Raw genomic sequence first — 14,273 nt, forward strand, 5'->3', positions numbered from 1 at the left:
GGTGTCCCGCAGCCTAAGAAACTGTCTGACGTTGAATGCCCTGTATTAACTTATTATCTGTACAGTCTGACTAATACCTTTCGTATTCTTTATCACCAGGTGCATGAGGCCATACCTGACAAAAGCGAGGGCCCAGGACACATTATCCAACCTGGTGACTGGGTCCTGATCCAGAATTTTCAACGGACTAAGAGCCTCGATCCCCGCTGGACACAACCCCGACAGGTGTTACTGGCCACCTGCACCACCGTGAAAGTAGAAGGTCCGAAGAATTGGGGGAATTCACCACACTGCAAGCGTGTGCCTCTGCCCCTCCCCTATGATCAGTGGGTGAGGGAAGGACAAGGAGACTCAGAAACAGAAACAGTTCCAAAGTTTGTCCCATTCAGCGGTGCCAGTCTGAATTCTACATCTACGGAAGCAGACAGTGACAGCATACTGAAAGGAAGGGTGGAACCCTCCCTTAACTCTGCTCAACACCAAGAACAATTGTTTCCCGACCATACTGTCCCGACTTCCGACCGATACAACTTGCGCCCCCGAGGGAAGGCTTGCCCTTGACTTCGCCAAGTACCTAAATGCTGTAAGGCTGTGATCTTCCCCGGCTGAAAGTAGTACTGGTGTGTCAGACTACGGTAAGCCAGAAGGGCCCTTGGCACCTGCGCCCAGTGAAGCAACCACCAATCACAGACAGCCACCAGAGGTCCCTGGCTTAGCACAATGGCCACCGTCCAAAACACCCGAATCCAGAAACAAGATGTCAGCCTCCAACATAGTAAATGCTTGATGGTCACCATGGTGACGCTGTTTGTCTCCCTCATCCTGTCTATCCTTGGTTGGCTGTTACTAATCTACCATCCTGTTACCTCACTAACTCCTACCCCAACTCCGGCAGAACACCAGTATTACACGTTACCAGCCCACGAATTACCCCGCCGTGCAGAATTCTTCAACAACACCTTCATCCAAATGTCGGATCATCACCAGCTGATCATGAACACTTCCAACTGCTGGGTGTGTGGACTGATGCCGCATTCCATGATACACCCTGTTCCATTCTTTCCCTACCCCTTTTCCATCTCTGGGTCTTGTCTTGCATGGTGGATGTTGATGCAGGAGGCCTACACTGTCAATGGTACTGCCAATACTGCCCGTGGAGCATTTCTGGATGACTTCTGGTGGAACAGATCCGGCCATGCCAATGATCCTTTTTGCCCGACCAGCTCATCCACAATGCTTCTATCACCAGATGAACTCGTGAGATGGTAGTATTCAACTCAACTAATAGACAAACATTTTTCAGATTCCCCGCAAGAAGGATACTGCCTGATGAACGAGACACTGTGAATGTCATAAATGTGCAAGGCCGTGTCTGCATTCATGGCCTAGGGACTAAGAAAGTTGGTACCAGTACGTGTGATATCACAAAAGCTTTAAACTCCACATCTCCTCCGAAGCTGGTGGCATCCCCCAACACCTATTTCATCTATGGCACTGCCGCCTACACTTGGCTCCCCCGTAACTGGTCTGGTACCTGCTATCTGGCCTTCCTCCTTCCACCAACGTATTCTACCCATGGAGGTTATCACCTGTCAATGAAGGGCGCTCTGCGCCACTCACGTAGGGGCGTCATATCTGCCGAGGATACAGCAGGCCAGGAAACCGGGGACTTCTTTAAAGGTTTCCTTCCTTTCTGGGGCCCCATGACCAACAGTTGGGCTGTACGAGGACTGACCAGGGTCCTTGAAGCCACCATCACAGTAACAGCTGGTGCCCTCTCCAACATCACTGCAGAGCTACAGGCGGACCGCCTCATAACGCTTCAGCACAGAATGGTCCTAGACGTCATCCTTGCTGATCGTGGTGGTGTGTGTAAATTGATCGGCTCCAGCTGCTGCGTGTACATCCCAGACAACGCACCTACCGTGTACGATGCCATCCAACGTCTGCATCGCCTTTCTTCCGAAATTCATCTGGATGAAGGCAACTGGCCCCTCACAGGCTAGATCTGGGGCCTCCTTTCCCAGTGGGGGTGGAAGATCCTCATCTTCCTTGCCTTGGGAGTAACTGTCCTGGTCTCCTGCTGTTTGTGCTTTCAGTGCCTGCCAGTGCTCTTTACAATGTGTGTCCAGACCATCAAGCCTCCACCCTCTAACATTCACAACACCAATATGATGATGATGCTCCAACAAGAAACATATGGCCTTATGAACATTGACATTTCTTAAAGTATTTGCCACTCAATGCCAAAAAGAGGGTCTGAGGAAAAGTGTTCTTCTGATCGGCATCATTTGTACCGGGACTCCATTGTTTTTTCATTGTTTTTCATTGCCATCTCGTATCAAACACTTCCACATGACCCACCTGGTCGTTTCTGCTGATGCCTGAGGAAAATCTAACTAACACGACAACAGCCATCTTGCAGCCTGCATTTCTGACCAGGAACTGTCGCACACCCAACCCCCCCTGTTCTTTACAGTTCAACTGAAAGCCACGGGACACTCACACCCTTAGTCAATTATTTGTTTTCCATCTCCTGCTCCCAGCCTGGGAAACATCCTTGACACCGTGATCAGGTTATCTGGACAATGGTCTGACTGCTGGGTCTTGATCAGGGTGATTAAACAATGACTTGAAAGACCGGGCTTTGATCAAGACGATCGAACAATGACCTGAAAGACTGAGCTTTGATCAAGCCAAGTGAACAATGATTTGTGTACCAAGCCTTGACCAGGTCACCATCTACAAACGTCGTCTGGATCTGGTTATCAACTGCAAACACTGCCCTGATTGAACAATGAACTAACAGCCAAAAGACTGGAATGAAAAAGTATAAAAGGCTTGTAAGCTGCGGAGTAAGGCAGTAGCCTCCTCTGTCTTGTCTCTGACTAGCTTGGGACTCTGTTCCATAGCCCAGCTATTGAATAAATCTGGGTTCCTACTGCAGACGAAGGCTCCTGTGTCTCCTTTTACTAAGTATGGAAGGTATGGAAGACTTGGGCGGTTCCCCCGCCGCCAAGACCCAGTAAGTGGGTTAATCCGGTTCTTCATATATAGCGCAAACTCGACCTGAAGGTATTGGAGCGCTTTGCATGAGCACCGGTTACGATGCACAAGGACACATTCAGGCATGGGGAGATTAAGTGATTTGCCCAGAATCACAGGATGTGGACGCGACCCCGAGGCTCGATCCTTGATTTCCAGCACCAAAGTCAGCAGTCTAGCCGTCAGACGACATCTTCCCTCGAAATACTTGCTGTTGATTTTCTCTATACCTGCTATAGCTGAAGCTATATTGCCCTTCCAAATACTAAACACATCGTCTATGAGCCTCACACACTAGCCTATATGCAAATTCGTACAGCTAGGAGCAAAACAGGTGCCCATCGCACTACCCTGCTGTTCATATAAAACATCATTAAATATGATATGAAGATATTTTTAGTTAGACACCATTCAATCATTCTCAATAAAATACACGTATGCTGAATATACCGTAGATTTAGATTTCACCTCTTGCGGCTTTATTCTAGCATGCTACAGTTCTACAAATTCCTTTCATCCCTGCTCTTCCCCTTTGTCACTGTTTTTCCAACTTTATCTTGCTCCTTCTTGCTCCTTTTTCTGCCTTTCTCTCTCTTTCTCTGGTCAAAGCCTGATGATGAACAGTAAACCTAATGTTGGTGCACACCTCTTACAAGCCCCAGCACAAATTAGTCAGTGTCTTCCTAGTGCCTACTTTCCACTCTTTGTGGTATGCTCATAGACCACCTCCTTCGACTGTTTCTCAGTAGAAACTCTGTGATACAGTTAAACCTTGCTCTTCATTGAACGTGCCATTCTTATTTTCATTGTTAGCACTTTGACAACATCCTATTTTAAATTCAATAAATATTTTTAATTCAATAAATCAATACATCTCAAAATCGTAAATTGCATACAAAAAGCAACAAAATGCTAGTATTATTGTGATTTATGGTCGAATCTGAAACCCTTGTGCTTCAATAAAGTTATACCCTCATGTTCATCATTCAGTGGATCAAAATGACATTCCTTTGGAAGTTAAGAAATTATATATACAACCATTCAATCATCGATAGACCATCTTAACTTTTAAGATCTGCAAAAGAAATTAACTTGACATAATAGTAAAAACTTGCTCTACTGAAAAGTTCTATTAAGTTGCGAGTTGCAAAATGAATGTAACTATCAGCAAAGTATTCAGTATTCAATGTCCCAGTTCAGAGGATATAGTGTGACTGCCTTATTAAAGAGTGGTGACACTGTCCATTAATAATACGGATACCTGCTGTGAAATGTTGCCATTTTTTACTTGAATTCTGACAAAAACCTTTTAAAAGCCTACTGCAATGCAAAATAAGGCCTTATTATGAGTCTGGTGGTCTATCGACTGCCAGACTCACGGTGGCGGTCTCTAAACCGCCCTATTACAACTGGGGCAGTAGGGCCGCCCTGGAACCACTGCAACCGATAGGGAACCACCATTCCCAGGCGGTTGCGCAGCTGTCCCGAGGCCGCAATATGCTTGGCGGGGCCGCTGTGGCCCGACCAATCATATTACGAGTTTCCTCCCTGCCACACTTTTCATGGCTTTGCGATCGCCATGAAAAGTGTGGCGGTGAGGAAACAAAGCAGACCTTGCAGGGTCTCCTAGTGCCTCTCGCCATGTGGATGCACACAGGGGGGCACAACATGTGCCCCCCTGTGTTCATGCACACCAGTATATGCATGTCATGAACTGCAGCAGTCCATGCAGGTATGGCCTTTGATGTTCCCAATATGGTGTCTGTTTCATAGGCACCGCCCTAAGAATGCCAAAGAACTGGCGGCCAGACAGGAGAAAACTGTTGATTTGGCAGGTGGTTCCTACACGTGTTTGGCTGTGTGGGATTGGGGCGGTCCCTCACGCACACCCCCAAACTCATAATAAGGCCCTAACACAAAATTACTGCTTTCACTATACAATTCCTCTGTGAGGTACTAATTTAATGCATGATAATAAGATTCAGCACACTTTTAAGCTAAGAAATAGTCCTCATGCACTGTAATGATACACTAAGCCGCCAATAGCATACGGCTAGAAAAGATTTACTACTTTGGGGGGAGCCAATGACCAATCAATGTATATTTCAGTAAATTAGTAATAACATTTTGCAGACAGCTGCACTATCAAGCCTGACCTATCCATAACAAAGATACGCACCGATCTAAAGCAAACAAAAAAAAATACAAAAAAAAATGAATGATTCTGTTTCCCAGGGGTACCCCAACATCTTCCGACCCATTCTGCAGAAAAGACTGTACCTTCAGACCTGCATGCTGATTTCTGTTCTGTCTCGATCCACCGTCGGTTTTTATTGCAAAGAGCTGTATAATGAGTGAGTATATGAGTGAGCACAAGGATGGAAAAATGATTGAGCAGAGGAGCAACTACTTGGATAGATGAGTGAGTACATGGGTGGATGGCAGGTGAGTGCATGCATGAGGACATTTTTTGATGAATTAACATGTGCATGGATGGATCGATATGTGGGTGGGTTGGTTCGAGAATAAATAAATGCTGTATGAGTCAGTGTACGCATGTATGAATGAGAGAGTGGATGGTTCATTGGTTGGGTGAATGCAGAGTTCTTGCAAATCCAACATGTTTTTACTAGGATTGCCTTCTTATGGGCATGGTGGTCACATTTCTTTGGCCAAGAATTCCTGTATGATGCTTGAGTGTAAACGCTAAGGTGAAACCCTTAGATGATAATTCAAGTAAGAGATCAATGCATCGGTCCATACATGTCATTAAGGTTAATCAACCTCTAAAGCAGGAGAAGCCCGTCAGCAGAGGCAGATAATAACCTACAGTGAGCTACTGCTCCTTTGGTCTTCCAACTAGAAGATAAATACATAAGTATCAGAGGCCACCCTCTTCCACTTCTCTTGCCTCTGGCAGAAAACGAATAAATATAATACTGCAGTTGGAGTTATTTCAGGATGATTTGAAGCCTACAATTCAAATATGGATTTTTATTTATCAAGGGAGCGCAATTGTCTTTCATCACGATGCAGCATCACTCCCCATTCCATTCCCTCATTCAGCAGCGAGCTTAGATTATTTTTTTATAACAAGGATCCTGAAGGTTAGATCAACAGGGAAAATATCAAATTGTTTCTTGGACGACGGGGCAATTGAGTTAGATGTGGAATGGCGAGATAATTGTAGTTATCCTCCCAGATGGAAATTCAGTAAACAAATACTTCAAGATGAAGTGTGGATAACCAAAACCAGGGGGGCAGATTTACAATTCCTGGAGCATCCCTGCAAACCAGCAGGGATGCACCAGGAAACTTGTGACACGCATTACAATCCTTGTGCCACCACGGATGCGCCACATTTACAATGCGGCGTGCCATGGCGCAAGGAAATGCAGATGCGTGTTGCATCTGCCGGTGTAAGGTTGGTGGAGTGCTGGAGTCTTGTCGCAGGTGCGACGCAACCCCAGCACTGTTCCAACCCAGCCAATCTGCAACATGGTGCATCAAGCCGGCGTAAGGTGTTGACGCAGCAGCATCGATTTCACTGCGTCACTTTTCCGAGGCGTTCCTGCAACGGAATGCCCACTCTGCGCCGGAATGCCCACTCTGCGCTGGAACACCCACATGAAACCTGACGCAGGTTTCATGTGGCGCAGGGCTTTACAACGTGACACATCTCCCTAGATGTGTCACGTTGTAATACCATCGCAGCATGGCGATAGCTTTGCGCTTTACTCCGCCGCTGCGTCACAGAAGTGACACAACAGCAGAGCAAAAGTGGTGCAATGGGCATATAAATCTGCCCCTCTGTATTTATTGACACTATTTTTAGGAAACTTGCTCGAAAGAAGACTTTTGAGTGATCTCGGGTGTTTTTTAAAGTGACCCTGTGAGAATGTGTTTCATCCTGTAAATAAATTTTTTATTAGCATTTCAGTAGTTTGCAGAGTACTTTTATCTTATATGTCCATTGGGTATACACAGTAAATTCTTTAGCATATCGTTTGGTATTCAGTTATGTCAGCAGTAAGTATCGACAAGAATTATAACAAGCTACAAATCTCTAGTACTGGTGGAATCAAGCTAATACAGCATGTGAGGCCTCAGAGCCTTGTCTGTAGGGTGTACCGTGACTTCTGCGTTGATCTGCGGTGATGTTGTTGGGGCACACCGTTTATTATGTTTTTAACGAGGAACATAAACTCTTCAACAGGGGTAACTATAACTGGGATTCACTGTGTATGAGATACCGCATGATGATGGGGCCCAGTAGGCTGATTGGTCGGGTTTGATCACTGGGCTGTGCGGACCTTAGTGCGAGGTGGGAATGACAAAGCTAAGTGGGTTGGTCACTGTTCGTACTCGGTTTGGGGCCATGCGTTGCTGTGTGTCAGCTTCTGAGAGGGTGCGGGGGGGGGGAGGGAGGGGGGTGTTGCCGGGCCCTCCCATGACGTATCTCTCCCTTAGGGGGCGGGGAGTCCTGCACCGGTGTTTCGTCTGCCGCCTCCTGTCGGAAAACCACCACTGGGTCCGGGCCCCAACAGCACAGCTTGGCCACAAGCTACTAATAAACAACAAGCATTTACAATGCAATGGTTTTGCCTTTGTTAAAGTTTGAGCTGTTGGCAAAGCTCTTGACCTTTTTTTTTTAACATAACTAAATGGCATTGTTATTTGCAATGGCACTAGCTTTATCTTTTGCAAATGACACCCACAAACACCTACAGAGAGCCCCCAACACACACCCACACTGCGCCCTTCCCACACACACTGCGAGCACCACCACACTGCGAGCCCCCCCACACACACTTTGAGCTCCCTCCACAGACTGTGAGCCTCTTCTATAAACTGCGAGTCACCTCCTACAAAGCCCCCTCCACACTTAGAGCCACCCCGCTCACACACAGAAAGCTGTCCCCTTGTTTGGCAATGTATAGTAAGCCCTTAGAGTTCTATAAATCTTTGGAGAGTTATTTTCAACTTTTTATTATGAAGAATATATTTTTTTGTAACTATACAATGGTGTACAATATATCTTATTGAAGCCACTCTTAGATGGACGCAGGCAGATGCTTAGAAATTTTCTGAAACACCATATACAAGGAGGTCAAGGTCTTAGAATGTGAGTGCATGTATTGTTGTAAAACATTAATAAGGTACCTTCTGAAGAATATGAAGATTGATGTATTAAAAGTTGCATGGATGAATGGATGTGTGAAAATGTGGGTGGATTATTGATTGTTGGATGGATTGAAATGTGGATGTTGAAAGGATAGATGTATGGATGGAAGGATGAAAGGGTGGAGGGATGCAGGATGCATTGTTGAAAGTGTGGATGAATAGATGCATGGAAAGGATGAAAGTGTGGATGGAAGAAGGATGGAAGAAAGCGTGGATGTATGGATGGATAAAATGTTGCATAGATAAATGATGTATGGATGTGTGAAAATGTGGTAGGATGAATGATGTATCTTATTCACAATTTTTATCTTGTTGTGAGTATTATTACTGGAGTAGCACTTCTAATGAACGTAGGATATTTTTTTACCATTGTTTCTGAAGGTATAAGACAGATGAATTTGCTACAGAACATAGAATGAGTGCATGTGGTATAGCTTCTTTAAAAAAAAAAGTATTGCACAGTAACATAATTTAGGCATTTTGATCAATTTGCTATAGAACATAGAATGAGTGCATTTGTTGTATTTTTTTTAAACTAAATTTGCACAGTAACATATTTATGTTGTTTGTAAATAATAATGCAAAGACAAGATAAGGTTTAAATTTTTTATTTAAGTAAATATATTTATTATTATTGTATGTAAGCAAATTAAACTTTACAGAAAATACTTTTACATTTTTTATGAAACGTAATGTAATTATTTTTTTTTTACTTCCATTTACAGTAAAGTGTTGTGTCCCTTTTTTCAACTTATGAAAATATATCTTGTACAAGCCACTTTTAGATGGATGCAGGCAGCTGCTTCGAAACTTCTTTAAACATATACAATGATGTGAAGGTCTTAGAATGCGATTGCATGTATTGTTGTAAAACATCAATAAGGCACTTGAGGATGACACACAGAACCATGCATAGGCACAATATTGCACAGTGACTTTACTAGTTTGAAAAACGCCATAAGTTCTGAAGAATCTGAAGATTGATGTATAAAATGTTGCATGGATGAATGATGGATGTGTGAAAAGGTGTGTGGATGTGTAAAGGATGGATGGAAGGATGAAAAAGTGGATGGATGCAGGATGTATTGTTGAAAGTGTGAATGGATGAAAGGATGCGTGGAAGGATGAAAGGGTGGACGGAAGGACGGATGAAAGAAAAGGTGGTTGTATGGATGTATAAAATGTTGCATGGATGAATGATGTATGGATGTGTGAAAAGGTGGTGTGATGAATGATGGGTGGATGGATGAAAGTGTGGGTGAATTGATGTATAGATGAAACGTTGGATGGATGAAGGATGTATGAAGGATGGATGGAAGAATGAAAGGATGGATAGTTAAAGTTGCATGGATGTATGATGCATGTGTGAAAAGCTAGGTGGATAAATAATGTGTGGCTGGATGGATGTGTTGATGTGTGTATAGATTGTGGAATTAAATTTTAAGATGGATGTAGAAAATGTTGCATGGATGAATGATTGATGGATCGTTGAAAAAGTTGTTGGACGAATGATGAGTGAATGGATAGAAGGGTGGATGTGTAAATGATGGCTGTCTGGATGGAAAGCTGAAAGTGGATGGATGTATTGTTAGTAGAATGAAATGGTAGATGAATGTATTATTAAAAATGTTGCATGAATGATGGATGGATGTGTGGAAATTTATGTGGCTGTATGATGGGTGTATGGATCGAAGGGTGGATGAGTAAAGGATGGATGTATGGAAAGGTGGAAGTGTGGCTGGCTGAAGGATGGATGAATAAAAGTGTGGATGAAAGGATGCATGGAAGGGGAAAAGGGTGGACGGAAGGACGGATGTAAGAAAAGGTGGATGTATGGATGTATAAAATGTTGCATGGATGAATGACGTATGGATGTGTGAAAATGTGTTGTGATGAATGATGGGTGGGTGGATGAAAGTGTGGGTGGATGGATGTATAGATGAAACGTTGGATGGATGAAGGATGGATGGTAGAATGAAAGTATGGATAGTTAAAATGTTGCATGGATGTATGATGTATATTTGAAAATGTCGGTGGATAAATGATGTGTTGCTGGATGGATGCGTTGATGTGTATATATATTGGAGACTGAAATTTTAAGATGGATGTAGAAAATGTTGCATGGATGAATGATGTATTGTTGAAAAGGTGGGTGGACGAATGATGAGTGGATGGATAGAAGGGTGGATGTGTAAAGGATGGATGTATGGATGTAAAGCTGAAAGTGAGTGAATGTATTGTTAGTAGAATGAAATGTTAGATGGATGTATTAATAAAAATGTTGCATGAATGATGAATGGATGTGTGAAAATGTAGGTGGCTATATGATGGGTGGATGGATCGAAGTGTGGCTGAGAAAGTATGGATGGAAAGATGCAAGTGTGGATGAATGAAAGTGTGGATGAAAGGATGAATGGTAGGATAAAAGGGTGGACGAATGGAATAAAACGTGGCTGGATGTATGGATGGATAAAATATTGCATGGATGAAAGATGTATGAAAAGGTGGTGGGATGAATGATGGGTGGATGGATGAAAGTGTGGGCGTATGAGCATTATCACGGGAGTAGCAGTTCTAATGAATGTGGGATGTTTGTATTTTCCCATTCTTTCACAAGGTATAAGACAGATGAATTTGCTACAGAACATAGAATGCGTGCATGTGGTGTAGCTTCTGTAAAAAAAAAAATTGTGCACAGTAACATTTTATGCATTTTGCTCAATTTGCTATAGAACATAGAATTATTGCATTTGTTGTAGTCTTTTTAAAGTAAAATTGGCCAGTAACATATCTTATGTACTCTGTAAATAATAATGCAAAGACAAGATAAAAAGCTTTAAAAAATTTATTTAAGTAAATATATTTAGTATTATTGTATGAAAGCAAATTAAACTTTAATTAAAATACTGTATTTTTAGCCTTTTTACTGAAACATAATTTGAATATCTTCTTTTTGTACTTCTATTTACAGTAAAGTATTGTGTTCTTTTTTACAACTCATGTATTTTTAGTATGTATCCGTTTTGAAAAATGACATTAACATTTTTTGGCAAGTTAGGCATTAGAGCTTCTTGAATGTCGTCAATGTCGGCTGGTATATTGAAGAAGTCCAGTAGAACATTGTTATTTATTTCTACTGATTGTACATTTTCGGCGTTATCAATATGTACATTTAGTGTACAGTGTTCCTGATGCGCAGTTTCTAGCCCATATATAGTCATATTTATTTCTTCTTCTGGTGGTTGTATTTTCTGTGAAGGAAAAAGAAGTTAGTTAATTTCATTTTTTTTAAGTCCTTTTTTTTTTCTTGTGTTGACCTACGGAAAAATTTCTTGTTATATGCAGGCTTAAATAATGTTAATAAGTAGTGAAGATAGTTTAAGAAAGGATAGATGTGAGTAAAGATAGTGAAAAGGTATAATATAGTGTGTATAATAGAGGATTAGAGACTGTTTTGTAATGTTATAGGTACTTTAGTAAAAATACGTATTAATAAATAGTGAGTAGTAGGTACTAGTTTTGTGTTTTAGAAGAGTATTGTAAATAGTGATTATAGTTAATAGTGCAGTGTGAGTTGAGTTTGAGTTATTAGTAGAGTGTGTATGTTTTTTTTAGTGCATTGTTAATTATTTTGGGAGTATTGAAGTTATTGGCGTAGTAGTATAAAGAGAATTTGAAAACGACAAAATTGTGTACTTAAGTGTTAGTATTAAAGTCATATTTGTAAGTGATAGTTGGGCATTCTTAGTAAGTTATTTTGAAATAGTGAATGTTATTTTTCTGTAATTGTGTTTTTTATGGTGTGAGTAATAAAGAGAGAGTAGTTAAGATTGAGTAGTAGATTTATTAGTGGAGAGTATTAGTGAGTTTTATAGTAGTGATTAGTAGAATACGTAGTATAGCTTAATCGATTTAGATAGAGAGTATTAGAAGAGAGAGTTTGAGTGAATTGTAATTAGTGAATATAGAGTTTGATAGTGTTTTAAAAAGTAAATAGTATAGATTGAGTAGTAGAGCAAGTTATTAATAGTTTAATAATTTGTACTTACTTGAAATTGTGTATTTCTTGTTGTGTTTAACATTTTATTGCTGCTAAATTCATGCACTGTCAGGTGCGTCATCTTTATGTAGGATCCAATTTCTATGGGGAAGTCTGTGGCATCTCTCCAAAGAGTTATTTTCACTGAGTCCGTTGTATCTTTCACAGTTATTGATTTAAGTTTTGTATCTTGGCCAGCAATAATAATTGTTTTTGTTTCTTCTTCCTGTAAGACAAAAAATTGGTAATAGAAATTTGTTTATTATGTTACAGTGTTGGTGTGTAAGAGTGTGGGTGTTAAAGAGTTGGTGTGAGCGTGTTGTAGCAGAATGTGTGTGTTAAAGAATGTGTGTGAAAGTGTGTGAGTGTGCGAAAGAGTGTGCTCAAGAGTGTGTACGAAAGTGTTTTTTATGAGAGTCTGTCAAAGAGAGAGAGTCTGTCAAAGAGAGAGAGTCTGTCAAAGAGAGAGAGAGTCTGTCAAAGAGAGAGAGAGTCTGTCAAAGAGAGAGAGAGTGTCAAAGAGAGAGAGAGTCTGTCAAAGAGAGAGAGAGTCTGTCAAAGAGAGAGAGAGTCTGTCAAAGAGAGAGAGAGTCTGTCAAAGAGAGAGAGAGTCTGTCAAAGAGAGAGAGAGTCTGTCAAAGAGAGAGAGTCTGTCAAAGAGAGAGAGTCTGTCAAAGAGAGTCTGTCAAAGAGAGAGAGTCTGTCAAAGAGAGAGAGTCTGTCAAAGAGAGAGAGTCTGTCAAAGAGAGAGAGTCTGTCAAAGAGAGAGAGAGTCTGTCAAAGAGAGAGTCTGTCAAAGCGAGAGAGTCTGTCAAAGAGAGAGAGAGTCTGTCAAAGAGAGAGAGTCTGTCAAAGAGAGAGTTTGTTAAAGAGAGAGAGTCTGTCAAAGAGAGAGAATCTGTGAAAGAGAGAGTCTGTCAAAGAGAGAGAGTCTGTCAAAGAGAGAGAGTCTGTCAAAGAGAGAGAGTCTGTGAAAGAGAGAGAGTCTGTCAAAGAGAGAGAGTCTGTCAAAGAGAGAGAGTCTGTCAAAGAGAGAGTCTGTCAAAGAGAGAGTCTGTCAAAGAGAGAGTCTGTCAAAGAGAGAGTCTGTCAATGAGAGAGAGTGTCAAAGAGAGAGAGTGTCAAAGAGAGAGAGTGTCAATGAGAGAGAGTGTCAATGAGAGAGAGTGTCAAAGAGAGAGTCTGTCAAAGAGAGAGAGTCTGTCAAAGAGAGAGAGTCTGTCAAAGAGAGAGAGTCTGTCAAAGAGAGAGAGTCTGTCAAAGAGAGAGAGTCTGTCAAAGAGAGAGTCTGTCAAAGAGAGAGAGTCTGTCAAAGAGAGAGAGTCTGTGAAAGAGAGAGAGTCTGTGAAAGAGAGAGAGTCTGTCAAAGAGAGAGAGTCTGTCAAAGAGAGAGAGTCTGTCAAAGAGTGAGAGTCGGTCAAAGCGGTAAGTATTGTGTGCAAGAGTTTTTGGTATATAGTGTGTGTGTAAAAGGGTGTGTGTGATAATTTTCTTTCTTTTTATAAGCTTACCTCTGCAATAGTCCCAGAAATGCTCATTAATGAGCGTAGTGAAGCTGTTTTAACTGTTTTTATAGGTGATATTGGTGGAGCAGGGGGTTGTAGGATATATTCTGCCTCCTGTATTATTTCTTGAGGTATAGTTAAGGGGATCATGCGTGATAGTTTCGTTTGTTTCGTGATGATAATCACATTGTTTTTGGCTAAGAAATTGCGAATCATAATAGCTTGTCCTTCTTTAGTTTGCTGGTAAAATGGCTCATTGTAGCACGTTGCTTTAATGCAACTACTTTCATCAGCTAGAGCTAGATGATACATGACTTTGTTCTCTTGTTTAGCATTTGTATAGTTTGTTTTTGTGGAACATTTTATAACGTTGGCTCGGATTGTTTTTTGGTACGGTTTGTTGTCTTCAGGTTTCATTTTTTTGAGGTCTTGTATGGAAATCATCTGAAACGAGAGAAAATGTTAGTACACATTCTGAACATAAATTTTTCCCCTTTTGC

General features: G+C 41.6%; 1 protein-coding gene across 1 annotated transcript in view; it reads right to left on the bottom strand.

Moving 5' to 3' along the window:
- Positions 1-11,219: 11,219 nt before the first annotated feature.
- The window catches only part of LOC144752602 (uncharacterized), a 30,147-nt gene continuing 27,093 nt past the window's right edge, over positions 11,220-14,273 (bottom strand). Inside the window, exons 4-6 of the mRNA XM_078640484.1 lie at positions 13,780-14,217; positions 12,279-12,494; positions 11,220-11,480 (exon numbers count right to left, since the gene is read on the bottom strand). Coding sequence (XP_078496610.1) covers positions 11,220-11,480; positions 12,279-12,494; positions 13,780-14,217 — 915 coding nt within the window. The remainder of the gene's footprint in view (positions 11,481-12,278; positions 12,495-13,779; positions 14,218-14,273) is intronic.

Source organism: Lissotriton helveticus, chromosome 5_1 (assembly GCF_964261635.1).
Source record: "Lissotriton helveticus chromosome 5_1, aLisHel1.1, whole genome shotgun sequence".
NCBI classification, from domain to species: Eukaryota; Metazoa; Chordata; class Amphibia; order Caudata; family Salamandridae; genus Lissotriton; species Lissotriton helveticus.